The 16,696-nt window shown below is 41.7% G+C and overlaps 1 protein-coding gene across 1 annotated transcript in view; it reads right to left on the reverse strand.

Annotated features, from left to right (window-relative positions):
- Positions 1-832: 832 nt before the first annotated feature.
- Positions 833-16,696, reverse strand: part of EMX1 (empty spiracles homeobox 1) — a 55,387-nt gene continuing 39,523 nt past the window's right edge. The window contains exon 3 of the mRNA XM_018561205.1: positions 833-1,287. Coding sequence (XP_018416707.1) covers positions 1,120-1,287 — 168 coding nt within the window. The 3' untranslated portion in view covers positions 833-1,119. The remainder of the gene's footprint in view (positions 1,288-16,696) is intronic.

The following is a 16,696-nucleotide window of genomic DNA, read 5'->3' on the forward strand; positions in this document are numbered from 1 at the left end:
CATTGAAATAATCCTTGGTGTGAAAATTCTTGTTAAGCTACAACCTCATTTAGGGGTACCCAATGCTCTGTCCCTGTCTCCCAATGTATCTTCTGTATCACTTACCCCTTCTAGATTGTAAGTTCTCAAGAGCAGGGTCCTTCTAATCCTTTTGTATGGTGATGTATTGTAATTGTACTTTCTCTCCATATGTTGTGAAGCGCTATGCAAACTGTTGGCGCTATATAAATCCTGTATAATAATAATAATTGTCACCCTGTCACACACTCTCCCAGTGGAGACTACCATTGGCCATGCTGAAACACATTGCACATGCATGTTGTACTCCTGTTACCATTAGGAAATCCTCCCTGGGAAATGATGTGCAGCCACCACTGGAGTGCATGTAGACAGGAACTATCTGCAGGAGATCAGCACTGCGGACATGCAAGAAATGATTGGAAAAAAAAGTGAAAAACAAGTATTTTATTAGAAAAAGGCAATTATTTATGGTACACAGTGCTTTAGCAAACTAGATTGTCATAGTTAAGGTTTATATTTACTTTAAGTGTATGAATGACCTTTGTTGTGCATCATTTTTGGCCTAAAGGTATGACGTGGTTGATGTTTGGCCCAAACCTTCTACCATGGTGTGGTGGATTCAGGTTTGCTTTGCATTTTTTCCCCCCTTCACATGACTACAGGAATGCCCACTCTGTCTGTTTTCAATATTATTTTTTATTAACACACATTTACACACTAAGTTGGTAATAACTACTTTTTATCAGATAAAGAAAATAAATTAAAAAAAATTAAGGGAAGAAATAAAGAGGGCTGAAAAAAAAGAGATTTCTTTTTTTTTTGTTTGTTTCACAACCATATTGTCAATATCGGGTCGTTTGGCAGCTGATAAAAGTCCATAGTGATATCAGCTTGGCCTGGCCCCCATTTTGTGTGACAAGTGCATGACTTCCTCCATAACACTGGTCTACCTCGGGACCGCGTCTCAACACCTTTGTGGTGAGAATCCATATTATTTGTTCCAGGTCATTCCCGTTCAGTCAGTTTTTTTTTTGTTTTCTTCCAGCTGCAATGTAGTGAAAGTCTGTGGTTGGTTTGGGGTACGAAGAATCCACCCACTTAGTCATTGGATGTGACATCAATGTCTTCCCCATTGGGTTGCTTGGTGGCCATTCTCCATCTGTTGATGTGGTGAGACCCTTTCTTCTTTTGATCGGAGTCTGGTCCTTCCTCCTCCAGCTTCTGTCTCTTGTACTTGGTTCTTCTGTTCTGGAACCAGACCTTCACCTGCCAAAATAAAATAAAGAACTTAGCATGTGTAATTTTATTTAGTGTGAGTTACTTATACTTTAAAAGCATATCTAAAGGAGCCTTTCTCAATTTTTTACTCCAAAGGAACCCTTGAAATATTTTTCAGGTCTTGGAGACCCCCCCCCGCTAAAAATAATTATACCTAAAGTTCATGGTGCATTAGTGTGATCACTAAATTGAAGAACATTTTATGTATTAAAATAAATAACTTGCCATACATAGTATATTCAGTTCTAATGGACAGATATATTGAGAAAGCTGGTTGGATGACCAGTGAAGCGTCTTCAAGAAAAATACAGCAAGTCCAGTTGCTTTGACTTATTTTTTACAGATATTATTACTAGTATTCTTGAAATTAAATAAATAGTAATAACAGAAAAGAAATGCAGACAGTAAAAATTGTGGTGACCCCTAACGCTAGTGGTCAGCATAGAAATGGCCTTCAAATTGGTGGTCAGTGTAGGTAGGAGATCAGTTGGCCATTGATCTCGTATTGGTTCAAGTAACTACTAAAACCTTAGAAGAACCCATGAGTTCAGCTGAACCCTGGTTGAGATTGGCTGATCTGGATTTTTTTGGGGACAGAGTAGAAAAAGGTTTAAAGCCTTGCTAGTTTTTTTTTATTGCCATTTGAGTTCCATTGGGAAGATTTCACTTCCTTTCCTATAGATGTAACAGAAACTCAGAAGAAATCCCTTTAAGCTGCCTTCTAAAAATATTGTCACCGGAACATGTGTCAGAGATTGGAAGGCTTCCTCTCTATCCCTATTCTGGAGGCAACCTAAGATTTTTGGTTTTCCCTCACTTGCAGTGACAATGGTCACCACGGACAAATAGAAAGGTTTCTTCTAGGGATGTCCAGATACCAGTTCAGATACCAGTGCCGATACTTGGCATTTTCATGAGAACTACCAGGGTTGCAGCAGTTGCAGCTGGGACCTGGCTCTGGCACTCCACCACTTTCCTGGAATCATTAGTCTGTATTGTTTTAGAAAAACTGTCACATGATAATAAACAAAAATGTATCAGTACTCGTATCTGTGGTGACTTATCAGTATCATTACTCGCAAAACTGGTAATATATATTTATTTTAAAAAATCATACATTATAACAAAGATGTACAAATCCCAGCAATTCTGAAAAACCTCTGAAGCTGGCCGAGCGGCAGGCCATAGCAATGCATTGCTAGATTCCTATTGGCTATTTCAATTTGCAATAGCAAACTAGCATTGCACCCACCCTCTGCTGCAGTGCTCCATCAGGTCCACCACTACTGATTGACAGCAGCAGAGGGCGGGTACAATAGCTGGTTTGCTATTGGCTATTGCAAATTGAAATAACCAATAGGAATCTAGCAATGCATTCCTATGGCCAACAATTATTTTATTTTTTTTCTATTCTGACACGGCTCCGTGTCAGAATAAAGAAAAAAAATGAAAAATCAGTGTTTCTCTCCTTGGCGGCCGGGAGCGGGAGACTCCCGGAGCGCCTGGGAGAGTTTTTTTTTCTTCTTTTTTTTGACGGCAGCAGAACCACCGGCCAATAGAAAACAGTTGGGCGGAGCTAGCTGTCACTGCTCGCTCCGCACAATCGTTTTCTATTTATTTTTTTCTACTTTTTAAACTATTTTTCTGATCTGCTCGGTACCTCTGAGGGACCGAGCAGAACAGCCGAGCCGAATGCCGTTCACCGCCATTCGGCTATTCACTCACTGCTGTTCGGCATCTATAAGAATAGACCGAACAGCAGCGAGTAGCCTGCCGGAGGTTCGGCTTAGCCGATCCAGATGTTGGATCGGCTGAGTCGAACTCCTTCTGCACTTTGGGTCGGCCGAACATGCTGAGCATGTTCGGCCGACCCGAAGCCACACGATATACGGCTGAAATCAGCCGTACCAGCCTGAAGTGAATAGCGTTCGGCTCACTTCGCTTTAGGTCGGCCATTCACTCGGCTGCCTACGGCAGCTTAGTGAATAGACCCCTCAATCTTTTTATCGCTGAGAAGCTATGCGTTTTTTTAGTTATTTTGTTTTTTTTAAATCAGATATTTTTTTATTTTATAGATGTTTTACCCCATACAAAATACCAAAAGAAAAAAAACATAAAAGGAAAAACAAATTCAGAATTACATAACAAAAAAAACACAATTCAAATCATTATACAAAACATAACATGATAATACAGGTGATTTAGTTACATAACCGTTCCTCTTTTTACAGAGAACATAGTATTATAGAACTATCTTCAAACCAACTAATCTCATGCGGATGACGAGAGGTATAAGGGTACAGAATTGTAGGAGAAACTATAAGTTGGTACCAAATTTATATTATTATTAAACAAAAAGTTGTGATTCTAAAAAGCCTCAAATATTTTTGTTCCCAAATAAGCCCCCATTGAAGGAATAACATATCTGCAGAGGTAGCAGCAAACCCAGAAGTTGACTGTAAGACTCTAGTTAGGGTCCTGGTCATGGGGAAGTATCTCAATTCTAGACTGTGGAGTAATTTAGTAAATATCACCGCCCAGAATTTAGGCCATTCATTAGACTAAAGGTCTTTTTTTTTTCATTTGATGCACATTTTAGGTCTAGTTTCAGAGCTGGGAAAGGTAAGAGCTTCTGTTTGGTCTCTATATCTATTTCGGTCGTGTTCCACATGTAAGCAGTCAAGAACTGCAAGAAGACAAGAAGCCAGTCAAAAATTTTCAACTCACAAGGTGGACTTGTCCTCCAGTACCCCAATGGTATCCATTACAGTGCTTCTTACACTATATCCAGTCCAATGTAAGACCAAGACATTGTAATAGATTACAGTAAACAAGTTGCAGTAAATCAATTAGCAGCAAATCAACTTGGTAGATTCAAGGGAAAATAATTCTCACTTTAGGACCAATACTGTGAAATACAACGCTCAAAAATAAAGAGGTATGTATATGGAGGTGAACCAAAAACAAGTTGTCATTGCCATAGCACTGGGACTGACTATTATATATTGTTTGTGTAAGGAGGAAAAGAGAGAATAAAGAGCGAGAAAGAGTCAAAAGATGAGAAAGATAGGAACGACAAAAAAGAAAGAGAAGAGGAAAGTAAAGTAAGAGGGTAGGTAAGGAAGACTGACCCTGGGAGATCATAATCTATAAGAGAAAAATAAGATTTTTAAAACAAATCCAGAGGGGAGTAGGTCACAAAAACGTACTTAGAGTATTGGAAGGTGACAAATGCCGCTATAGGTTCCACTGGACCAGAAAACGAGCAGAGGTGCCAGTATCGGAGGCAAGAAGTTCCTCCATCTGCGGAATATCATTGATATGGTTAAACTGGGCTGGGGTACAGGAGGAAGCTTCCCCTGTGCTGATACTAACAATGTCTATTGGGCAGGTGGCCCCAAATTGGAGAAACTTCACCTTTCAGACATTCTCCAGAGCTGCTGGCCAATGGATAACTACCTGCACCCTGTTCAGACCTGCAACTACAGCATCTAGCAGGCCAAAGTTTTCCAGCACCAACTTTATTGTGGCTCTGAGATGTCATGTGACCAAATGGCAAGAGCTGCAAAAGAAGCTGGTTCTGGAAGATGTGAGAAGGTATGTCACATCAAACCATATTTTTTTTGTTCTCACCATATTTTCACCATGTCCACCAATCACTGCAGCACCATGGCACACTTTGAGTGATACACATTCTTCACAATTCTGTCCCTACCATGGAAAGGCTGGTTGGTTGTGTTTGCCTCCTAGGTCAAAGGTTCCATGTCCTCTCTTGCCCAATTGTCTTTCTTATCCAATTGTCAAGGCCACAATTATAAGCTATGTGTGTGGATGGCATCTATCCACTTTATCTACCTTACCGTCTATGTCTACTTACACAATATTTCACCCAGACACCCAACTCACTGAATGCTGGAGTATGTCCTACCTGGCTGGAGTCTTTGAAGCAAAGTATGAGGGCATTGTATGGCTCTTACTAAGTAAATTATCATTCCAAGTCTTTGAGACAGCCCAGGTGGTCGCGCACCCTGACTGAAGAAGAGGCTTGAGCCCTCTCAAAATTTGCAGCTGCGATTTGCTCCAGTCCAATAAAAGGCATCATTTAACTCTGCATTTTTTTCAGTGAATCCTACACAGGTTGGGGAAGTTGGCGTAAAACTGGCATATTTTAGTCAATCCTGCCCTGTATTTCCGTAGTCTCTGAGCAGTTTGGATCGTCAATCCTTCACGTGTTGTGTTTAGAAACAACTGTATTATAAGTTCAGCCATTTACCCGGCGTATTGGCTCAGGCCTATCTGGAAAAAAGATGATGGTTTAATATGTCGTCTGGCAGCGCTAATAACATTGAATGGTCTGCGGAGAGGGGGAGGGGGGATAGAAATTATCGCATGCGTGAACAGGAAAAAAAAAAAAAAATAACATATATTTCAAACAGAATCTACTGGGTGAGAACTCAGCGTGATGGCAATTATACACATTGACTAATTCCAAGATATTCAGCGTGAGCCGCAAACTCTCAGTTGGCCACAATCCACGAGAATGTGAAAATGCAAACTGCATATTTAATACTCCAATTTTAAAATGCAAGAGTACATGATCATCTCTCGGAAAGGAGGCAGACAGGCACCCGATGACAAGTAGACAGCTGATACGCGGCGCACAATTTCAGGGTACAGGGACTGTAGGAGGTCTGTAGCGTCGAATAGTGATCAGAGGTTTTTTTTTGAGACACCCAATGTGTACTTTTTCATTCCACACCCGCAACCACAATTTTTTAAAATCTGTATCATAAAACAACTTGAAACTTCTACCAGTATTTGGATTGACTAACTTTTCTTATCCCTCTGCCTAGAGCATGTTGGGGTGTTATTTTTGAATTGTGCACTCATACCCCTTTTTTACACTCTTGTGGTTTGTTTCGTGATTATGTGCACAATGCTGACCGTACTGCCCAGTACAATAAAAGACATGATACATTATATGGACATCATTGGTGGTCACCTCAATGAGCTTGCTTGGAAATCCCAATGGATTAATATGGTTCTCCTCACCCCCCTCTTTTGTGGCAATAACAGCCTCCATTCTTCGCTCTTTCCATAAGAGGCTGTGAGAATTGTTCCCCAATCAGCAACAAGAGCATTTTTGAGGTCAGGTTCTGATGTTGGATGAGAAGACCTGGCTTGCAACTGGTGTTCCAGTTCATCCCAAAGGTGTTTAGTAGGGTTGAGTTCAGGGCTCTGTGTTGGACATTCCTCCACACCTAAGTCATCAAACCATGTCTTTATGGAGCTGACTTTGTACACAGGGGCATGCTCATTCTGGAACGGAAAAGGGCCTTCACCATACTGTTGCCACATGGTTTGAAGCGCACAATTACCTAAAATGTATAGAGATGAGTGCAGCTGCTTGGATTTGGTTCATAGAATCCTGTTTGAAATCCACAAAACCCAAACCTAGCAGCAAACCCCAAGGGTAACAGGCAAGGTTTTGCCCAAAAAGGCATGGGAAGTAGGTAGCTGCCAAGGGCAACATTTAACAAAACAAACAAAAAACATGTTCATCTAGTGAAGAGAGTGCAGAGAGTGGGCTAATTTTATTGCAACTTGACATGGAAAAAAAACACCAATCTTTCAAATGACATGCTTGGGAGATGCCTCTAGGCTGTATAAGGTGTCAGGCTACAGAATGATTTGAATGGACAGCTATCGGAAAGTTAAACAAAATAAGGTTAAAGCCCTCAACTTCATACATATTGTTCAGTAGCAAAAAAATTGAGTAGCACAGTTTGTGAGCTCTTTTTGTCACAGCACTACACTACGTTGTCCTAAAAGTTTAATAAATGGTCAAAACAGAGTGCACAAAAACGCTTCAAAACCACAACCCCACATTTCCAGAACTCCCTCATATTCCTGTTTCCACAATTATTCCAAAAAGAAATTAAAAATATAGACTTCGGGTATGTGTTTGGTAGAAGTTAGCTTAAATAGGTAACAAATAGAAAGAGACAAGGCAGGTTTTATTTTGCAATAAAATAGCAATGGCAATAGCTACAAATATTGTTCAGTGGCTGGACAGAATGTAAGCAGCCTGGTTAGGCTGCAATATAAGCGGGAGAGACACGGCAGGATTTATCTTAAAACAGAAATTAGAGTGTATTGTTTGAGAGACAATAGCCACAAATATTGCACAGTGACTGGACAGTGCAGTTCCAGATGACAGCAGGTATCAGCTGCTATTTGGAGCTGCAAATAAAAAGCTGCTCTATAACCTCCCCCAAGTCCAGCAGTCTGAGCCCCATTTTGTCCAAGCTCTTTGAGCTGCATCCCCTCCCATATAATCAATTAGACATTTCTGGCCTAGGTTGCTCCAGAGTGGCAGATTCCAGCTTTTTAGGTGGCATTGTGAAGAAGTGGTAGAAAAAGCCCGTTTCCTCCAACTCCTGGCCTGGATGTCCCCACAGTAACATATTCATAGACTCAGTTCAGTCCTGTTTCAGTGATTGTTGGCCTTTTATTATGAGCCTTTCTCCAGGGACAATAGAGGAAGGGCAGGCGGGAGTAAAAATTAAGCATACAATCCTAAAGTCATAGCCTGCCCATCCCACCCTGGAGTGAAGCCTTGAAACTCAAAGCAGCACTCACCAACACCCATCCCACTATATCCAGCAACAACCTCCCCATGCCAGGTTTTTGCTGTAGAGAATGGATTGTCAGGAACAACTGCTGGATGTCCTCTAATCATACCAAGCTAAAAATTATAATATAAATGAAAAAGTTAAAAGACCCCAAGTAAAAGAAATAATAACTCAGGCTTTGTTCACACCGAAAGCGCAAAAATAGGGCTTGCTCTATTTTTTGCGTTTGCAGTGGAACGCAACGCTGGCAAAGTCTTGCCACGCGTTCGATCGTACTGCTTGGGGGTGGGGGAGTGGAAGCGGTGCCATTGAATTCAATGCACCGCCACGCCCTCTCCCACCCCAAAACGCGGGGAGAAGTTTCTTAGCGATCGCAGTGCGTTCCAGCAGCTACCGTTCTGGAACGCACACGCTTTCGGTGTGAACAAGCCATCAGGTATTGACCAATGAAGAGCCAGCTATCAATCAGTTGTTGTGGACAGATATTGGTTCTTAATCACATTTAATCACACAGACAGGGCACATAAGAAAATGTACCTCAGCATTTCTATTCAAAGACCTCAAGCTCAGTTTGTTAAAGTTAATATAAACCCATCCACTAACATCCCATAAAAGCCATAATATGATATTATTTCTTGGAAAGCCCATTTTAATTTTAATCACTAGTTGTCATGAAAATAACAGCTGGTGATAAGGTCCTTGTTTAGGCACTTTATGTTATGGGGTGACAGCACTGTCTCCCACAAACTCCTGCCTCTAAAAACCCCTGTCACAGACCTTCCTACAGGTAGCTTTATGCTGCTGTGCTGATGCACATTGTCCAGTCCATGCTTTCACAATTTAAAAAAAATGAAAATATAGGAAATATGCCCTGTGAAAAAACACATGGAGCCTGCTATCACTGTAGTGCATGTGGACAGGGACAGGCTGCAAAGAGCCTCAGGACATCAGAAGCAATGAGATGTAACAAATGATGAAAAAAGTTAAAAATCCTTATTTCTCCATACCTGTGCCCCCAAATCCTCTAACATACACAGCATTTTGCTACCTATGATACATTCAGTAAGGACTTACATCTATTTTGGTGCCTACAAGCCCCACATTAAACACTCTATGCAGTTTGTCACCAGGAGCCCCTATGCTCACCCATTCATAGTGAGGGGGCTGATTTATTCAACGCCCCCTTACTAGCCCCTTTTAGCCAGTTGATGTAAGTTCATAGGCCATGCAGTGCATTATGGTTACAAAGAATTTGATCTGGCCAATTCCCACATTAATTCACTAGGACCATGAACCTCAAACGTGCAGCTCAAACCCATGGTAGCTGAAAACCTAAACCTCATCCCTACTGTAGGATTAACACTGGAAACACCTGAACCTAATACTTTAAAGGGGCGTCCACATTTGTTGGCTATATGGTGTAGGTGTGATGGGTAGCTGTCCATGCTTTTTGCCAGATATTGTATTTTAGCATCCCAGACCTAGACTGAGTACTTAGTAGTGAGCAGAATCTATAGCCATGGGTTTGACCGCTTGGGTCATACAATTGTCTATTCTGTAACTTTTTATTATGGATTCTTTGAGTAATGGTCTGGAGTTTTCCTACTTGGGAAAGGTTGAAGACATTTAGGTTCTGACTTCGATACTTAGCACTAGGCCCCAGCAGAAAGACACTTTAAAGACCAAGAACGAGTCTGCATGTGTTGGTGAAGAATTTTCAAAGGGTTGAACTGCTTGTTAACAACTAATTTAAATATTTATTTGACTGTCTGTCTTCTATAAACCATCTCAGTTTTGATTAAACTGGTCCTCCCAAAGCAAGTTTAGGTGACCCAACCTTTTAATACTCAACTGTTAACAGAATGTAAAGTTATCAGTCTGGAGAGAACAATAGAAAGTAACAGATGGGCCAAAGTAATGACCTTTCTTTGGTACAATGATTTAGGCTCCCTTTAGTGCCAATCATATATCTAAAGGCCTAGGCACTTGGTCAGGTGATCTCTGGATCTAATGGAAGGATCATCGTCCTCACGGACTGCTTCCCACCTCCTTATTAGTCCCTAAGTCCCACCTTCACCTAACCACTGAACCATCACGTTCTAAAACAATTTATCCCCACGCAGCTCCCTCCTCATGTATCACTGGCCCCTCCGTTTTAGATTGTAAGCCCTCAGGGGCAGGGCCCTCCTTACCATCTTGCCTTGAATTGTACTGTTATTGTAATGTCTTCCTTATATTGTAAAGCGCTGCGCAAACTGTTGGCGCTATATAAATCCTGTATAATAATAATAATAATAATATTAATAAGGTATCCTGCCACACTCCTTACCAGAAAACCTCTTGGGTTGGGTGCTGAAATGCCTGTGGATTGTGCCACTCAGATCAATTAAGTAACAAGACGTCACCAGCACACTGAAGATATAGGCAAATGTCCTTTATTGATGCATATTGTCACTTAGGTGGCAACATTTTGGGGCATGCAGGGTCCCTTCATCAGGCTGCCTGCTCACTGAGCCTGATGAAAGGACCCTGCATGGCCCTGAAACGTTGCCATCTATGTGACAATGTGCATCAATAAAGGATGTTTGATTTGACATACATCTTCTGTGTGCTGGTGACATCTTGTTACTTCATCCTCCTCTTCAGTATAGACCAAGTATTTGAACCTTCACACAGGCCCTACAACAGCATTTTCTCCAGGAAAGATGGGCCTTTCAGAGCTCTTTATTTTTATTCTTAATCTTTTGCAGCGAGAGTGTTACCGTGACAATATCTAACATATAAACATATCTCTTCTCCCTTCCGGGACACCATCTCAGAAGAAAGAAGGCTGAGAAGAGATTCTCTCTTAGTGTCTCCCTTTTAGTCTGTTGTTAAACAAACCATTGAAAGTGATTTGTTATCTCTGTTCATTAAGTACGAAAAAAACACCCCATTTAAGGGCTATTAAGCTGCAATATTTATATTTTTGTTATAGACATAAGACACACGTTAACCCTCCAGCATCTTCCAAAACCAGAAATATTCATTTTGGGTGGACTGACCCTTTAATTTCCTCTTTGCGTATTCTTTATTCCAAAAGAACTTGACTCGACCATTAAACAAACGAGCCCACGTTGGACAGTTTGGGTTGGCCTCCTCTGAGTAAATAAACAGAAGTAACAGAAGGTGACAGACATTAGCAGATTCCATACGGAGGATCAATAGAACAAAGGAAGACTTTGGCCTCCAATTATCACCTTTGTCACTTATGTTTCTCCACGTACAAAGGTGTCCTCCTTGAGTGATTGACAAGCCTGTCCGTTGTGACATTCCACCTGATTTCTGTGAGGAAATGCAACAGTTGTTTTCACAGAGGAAAGCTTTGAAAATGTATTGGGTCAAATCCTCTGTGTTGTAAAGTTTTGGCTTTCCCAAGCTCAACATCTGGACTTTTCTGGGACTTAAAGCTGAACTCCAGGTAAGCAGCTAAATACACAAGGGTTTGTATTCCAGTTCCCCTATCCCTGGGATTTACACAGCTCTGCCAACATTAAACATTCAGCCTGGTAACCCAACTTTTAGCTACTGCAGTCCATCAATATTGCGTGGTCATCAGTCACCAGTGAAAGAGCAGAAGCCGGAGGTCATAAGAATGAGTCTTGTCAGCAAATTAGCATGCAGCACACCAGGGGCTATTTTAGGGTCCTAAAACACCGGGGCCAGACCTAGGTACCTAGACTAAAATAATGTAGGCTTTGTACCATGATAAAAAGTAGGTGAGGCGGTTTCCTATTGGTAAATAACTGGTATTAAGAAAAAGAGTGGATTGTAAATATGATGGCATCGCTGGACATAGAAATTAAAAGAGAACTATGGGGTAAGTGTTTTTCCACATAGTTCTCTTAAGGGTCACGGGAGGACATATACTAGCGTCCTGCCGTGACCCAAAGCTCGCTGTTTACTGAGACCGCCGCAGCCCGGACGGATCCTGACAATGCTGTCAAGATCCACCCAGCTGTGTGAGTGACAGCTGGCTCTGCCTATCTAGAGGTAGAGCCAGCTGTAGCCGCCCCCCCCACCCCCCATCCGTTCCTCTAGTCAGCGCTGGAGGATTGGAGCGGGGACTGCCAGTTACGGCTCTCTGCAGGGAGATGATCGAGAAGTGAGTGAGCGCCGGTATGTGTTCACTCACTTCCCGATCTATTGAGGCGATGTGTGACAGTTTCATTGTCACAGGTCAGTTCGAATTATTAGGCTTTTTTTTCACTCGCCTCATAGTTCTCCTTTAAATATATGATACTTCTTAGAAACACCGCAAGTTTTCAAAAAAACCTTATCCTTGCAGTGGGGCTACCCTCATACCCCAAGGGTTTACGTGCTCCTTTTGGCCTGGGGGGCTCAAATAAAGCAGATATACTTATCTGATCCTGCCTCCTGTGGCAGTCAACAGTCACCTCTCTCTCCCCCTCCATGCCAGCTATAAAATATCCCTCGGAGTCCTCACATCTAATGCAAGTCAATGGACCTGTATAAAATATGATGGAATCAGCAGTCCTCAGACCATAGGAGCCCAGGGGAGAAGAGGCTGAGAAGGGACCGGTCTAGCAGCCCGAAGAGACCAATGACATGAGCACCTACACAGGGGTTGAGCTTGACGATGTCAAAAGTATAGTAAGAACAACAATTGCATGGAGTGATATCAAGAATCAAATATGGCCCATTCCTTTACCATGGTATAACCTTGGGAGTAGGCTCTCCGCTCTGAGAATGGGAGCCAATAAATGAAGAAACAGGTATTATAAAAGAAGAATTCCATTGGGAGTTTGTGTCAGCGCATTGAGTAAGTACATACTACGGACATCTTCAATAAGGAAGTTTACAAACCTTTAGATGGATACTGTTATTAGGGGCGGGATAGAAATGAGAGAAATTCAATATAGAAATCAGATTTATTTTTAGTTTTTCACCCTTTAAGGGTTAGGACAAGCCTAGGGGGCAGGAAAACAATTATTAACCCAATGCATTGGGGTTTGGTAATTAAGGAGTTATTTAAAATGCACCTAATCTAACCACCACAGAATTCTTTCCTGGGGCCTTTCATGACACCCACAGCGAGTGTATACCTGTTTCTTTAAATTGCAATTATCTTCCATTACAAACATATATTTTAGGAGATTTTTTTTTTAGAATAAAAAATATATATAAAAGTTAAAATCTCTAGTTTTATCTAAAGAGACAATTCAGATTCAACAAATTGTGTGAATACTTCTGTTTGTTTGTTTTGGATTTTTTTTTAATGATATAAAATTTCAAGGAGAGTGTGGCCCAGTTAACTCAAGAGGGCCCATGAGGGGAATAACAATGGGGGGAAAATGCAGCCCCTGTAAATTTTTTACAACCTCCATACATATATAATCTATAAAATATTAAGATTTTAGAATATTAAAGGTATTAAGAAAAAAAAAATTGAAAGATTCTATCTGAGCTATTAAAATGTATTTGTTGGATGGAAGTGAAAATTAAATATTCCTTTAATCCCACATATTTATGTATTTAGACTTCTCTTAATGTTTTAATCTATCGATCAATAAATTACATTTAATTGATAACGGTATATCGATTTAACTTTAACTTTCTTTCCTATTTCTAATGGATCGTACATGGAGATTGTAAACAACAATATGAGTTATAAAAACAGGGATATTAAATTAATTTGTTGAATTTGAATTGTCTTTTTAGAGAAACCAGAGAATTTAACTATTATATATTTTTAATAACAGAAAGATTATCCTTAGGAAATAATTTGGTGGCATTTAGGCACACACACTCATATCTTTCTTTCTCTTTCTTTCTTTCTTTCTTTCTTTGTGTCAATTGTCATTTACAAGCCCAGCTGTAGCTATTAAACAATCCTCCTTTAATTTAAAGCTGAACTCTGGGAAAAGCAAATATTGTCCTCATACAAGAGTCCTGTGTATTTTACTTGACTCTTGGTGAGCTTTGTGTATTTCTTTCAGATCTGTGGAGTGTGACACTTCCTGTGTGTCACTTCCTGTAATAAAGACCGGTGACTGCTGCTCTCTCTCTCCTTGTGTAGGCTGACTGGTCTTGTTTCCACCCCTTCCTGTAATAAAGACCGCTCACTGCCACTCTCTCTCCTTGTGCAGGGTGACTGGTCTTGTTTCCACCCCTTCCTGTAACAAAGACTGGTCACTGCTGCTCTCTCTCCTTGTGCAGGGTGACTGGTCTTGTCTCTGCCCCTTCCTGTAATAAAGACCGCTCACTGCTGCTCTTTCACCTTGTGCACTAGTCTTGCCCCCCCCCCCTCATGTAGGTGGAGTCTGATGGGTCCCTCCCACAGCTCTGCTCTCCGCTCATGCTATGTACAGCCCAGAGATTATGTCATTGCCACTTTTACTCGGTAATAAAGACATTTGGTGCACACAAAGTGGTTTTATATCCTTTGTGGCTATTGGGGAATACATGAATGAATGGAGTTCAGCTTTAAGTCATGTTTTCTTGGAACGGTTTAGGGTGAGGATTTCAATGAAAATATTTCCGTCACAAAGTGGTTATATAAAAAAATGAAGAGAGGCAAAGGAGTTAATTGTAAAAATATTTTTTTAATTAAGCAGGTTATGGCAAAACCGCTGAACAATCTGTACATTGCACAGGGCAGGTAAGACCTGTAACGGTTACGGCCGCCATGCAGCATTTGAGCGTGAACTCAAACCGCGAGATGACGCCGTGAATACTAATGGGATTCCTGGATGTTTCATGTAAGTCGGGCCGGGGCGAGTCGAGCTGACAGTAATTCCAAATGACTTTATCCGCCTCTCCCACCCTGGGCCTTCTCATTTCTGTCAAAAATTCTAATTTATACAGACGTCACCCCTGCGAGGCAAAATATCCCGCAATCTCGAACTGCCGACTCATTTACATATCCATTAGTGTCTCCACCAATGGCAAGCCTCCACCCACCACCGGCGTTCTCACCCCTCCCAGCCGCATGCAAATGCATTTTTTTGCGCTCAAACTGGCGGACAAAGCGAGGGTTTTTTTTATATATTCCTAGCAGCGGAGGAGCCGGAGCAGGGAGCTCTGGGAGGTGGAGGAGAGAGAGAAACATTCATAGGTGTATCACAACATATGGGGGAATTATCGACAAATACATTACTCGTAGGTGGCGATCCCTATTAAGCGCTTTTTCCTTGCGTGCGCCACGACTTAATATGGAGCGCTCAGTAGGACTCCGGTAATATATTTCAAATGTTCAATGTTTGTGCCACGTGGTGCCTGCCAGCGTACACGCTGTCTGTTGGCGCTGAATATATTTCGCATTTTTGCAGTCGGTGGAGAAGTTTCACTACTTTAAAAGAAAACTCCACTTTCAGGATGGAACAAATGCAATGGCTGCAATAGATGTTTTGTAACTTAAAGGTGAACTCTGGGCACAAGCACTTTTAATCAATTATATTCCTCAATAGACACAAAGGGTATAAATACACTTTGTGCGTCCCTAATGCGTTTGCAAACCCAAATATTACATATAAAGGTAGCAGTGACATCATCACTGTGCTGTACAAAGACTTTGCTGAGAGTAGAGCTGTAGGAAGGACCAAGCAGGCTCCACCCACTACAGGAAACTACAGGAAGGGGCGGATACAAAACCAGTCACCCTGCAAAAGGAGACAGATCAGCAGTGACCAGTCTTTATTACAGGAAGGGGCGGAGACGAGACCAGTTACTCTGCACAAGCTGTGAAAGCAGCAGTGACCAGTCTTTATTACAGGAGGGGGTGGAGACAAGACCAGTCACCCTGCACAAGGAGAGAGAGCAGCAGTGAGCGGTCTTTATTACAGGAGGGGGCGGAGACAAGACCAGTCACCCTGCACAAGGAGAGAGAGAGTAGCAGTGACCAGTCTTTCTTACAGGAGGGGCGGAGACAAGACCAGTCACCCTGCACAAGGAGAGAGAGCAGCAGTGGCAGGTCTTTCTTACAGGAAGTGACACACTGGATTACTGCACAGATCCGAAAAAAATAGCCAAAGCTCACCAAGATTCAAGGAAGAATACAAATGATTCTATTTGGTTAGAGTTCAGCTTTAAATAAATATATCAGCGCTGCAATCACATTCAGCATTGTGGTAGATATCATCTTTAGTAGCATGGCAATAGCAGGCACATCAGAGTGGGCACAGCAACACTGACACCTCCCTCAGCTAGTGTACTGTACAAAATACAAGATGGCTGAATTTGTATAATAGAATTCCAGCCAAAGCCCTTATGTAGTTATGGAAAGCGTGGGAAGTATTCAAAACTTTCTCAGGTTCTTATTGCAGTCAATATCTCTGTTAGGGAGATTCCCCCTCACTTCCTGTTGTGTCACTGGGTCAGGAAGTGGAGGAAGGGAGGTATGGGCAGCAATAAGCACCTGACAAAGATTCTGCCCCTGCTGTCCTTTTAAAGATTGTCATCCGGAGTCCTAATGTTAATGAAAATGGCCACAAAAGTTGAGCTGTTGCCCAAAGCTGCCAGCCAGGTTTAGGTTTCATCACCAGAAAGAAAGGAAGAATGTTTGTGCTCGTCATAAACTCCTTTCTTTAAATCTGCTGAAAAGTTATAGCACCCCCGACCAGAAGTCATATATCTCTCATCCATTGAGGGGCACGGCTTGATGATAATCAGGCAATGTAGGTGGCAATATAACCCTATGTCGCTCAGTTATCATCAAGCTGTGTCCCTCCATGGACGAGAAAGAAATATTAATTCTTGTTGGG

This window comes from Nanorana parkeri, unplaced genomic scaffold (genome assembly GCF_000935625.1).
Source record: "Nanorana parkeri isolate BGI_ZX_2015 unplaced genomic scaffold, ASM93562v1 scaffold507, whole genome shotgun sequence".
NCBI classification, from domain to species: Eukaryota; Metazoa; Chordata; class Amphibia; order Anura; family Dicroglossidae; genus Nanorana; species Nanorana parkeri.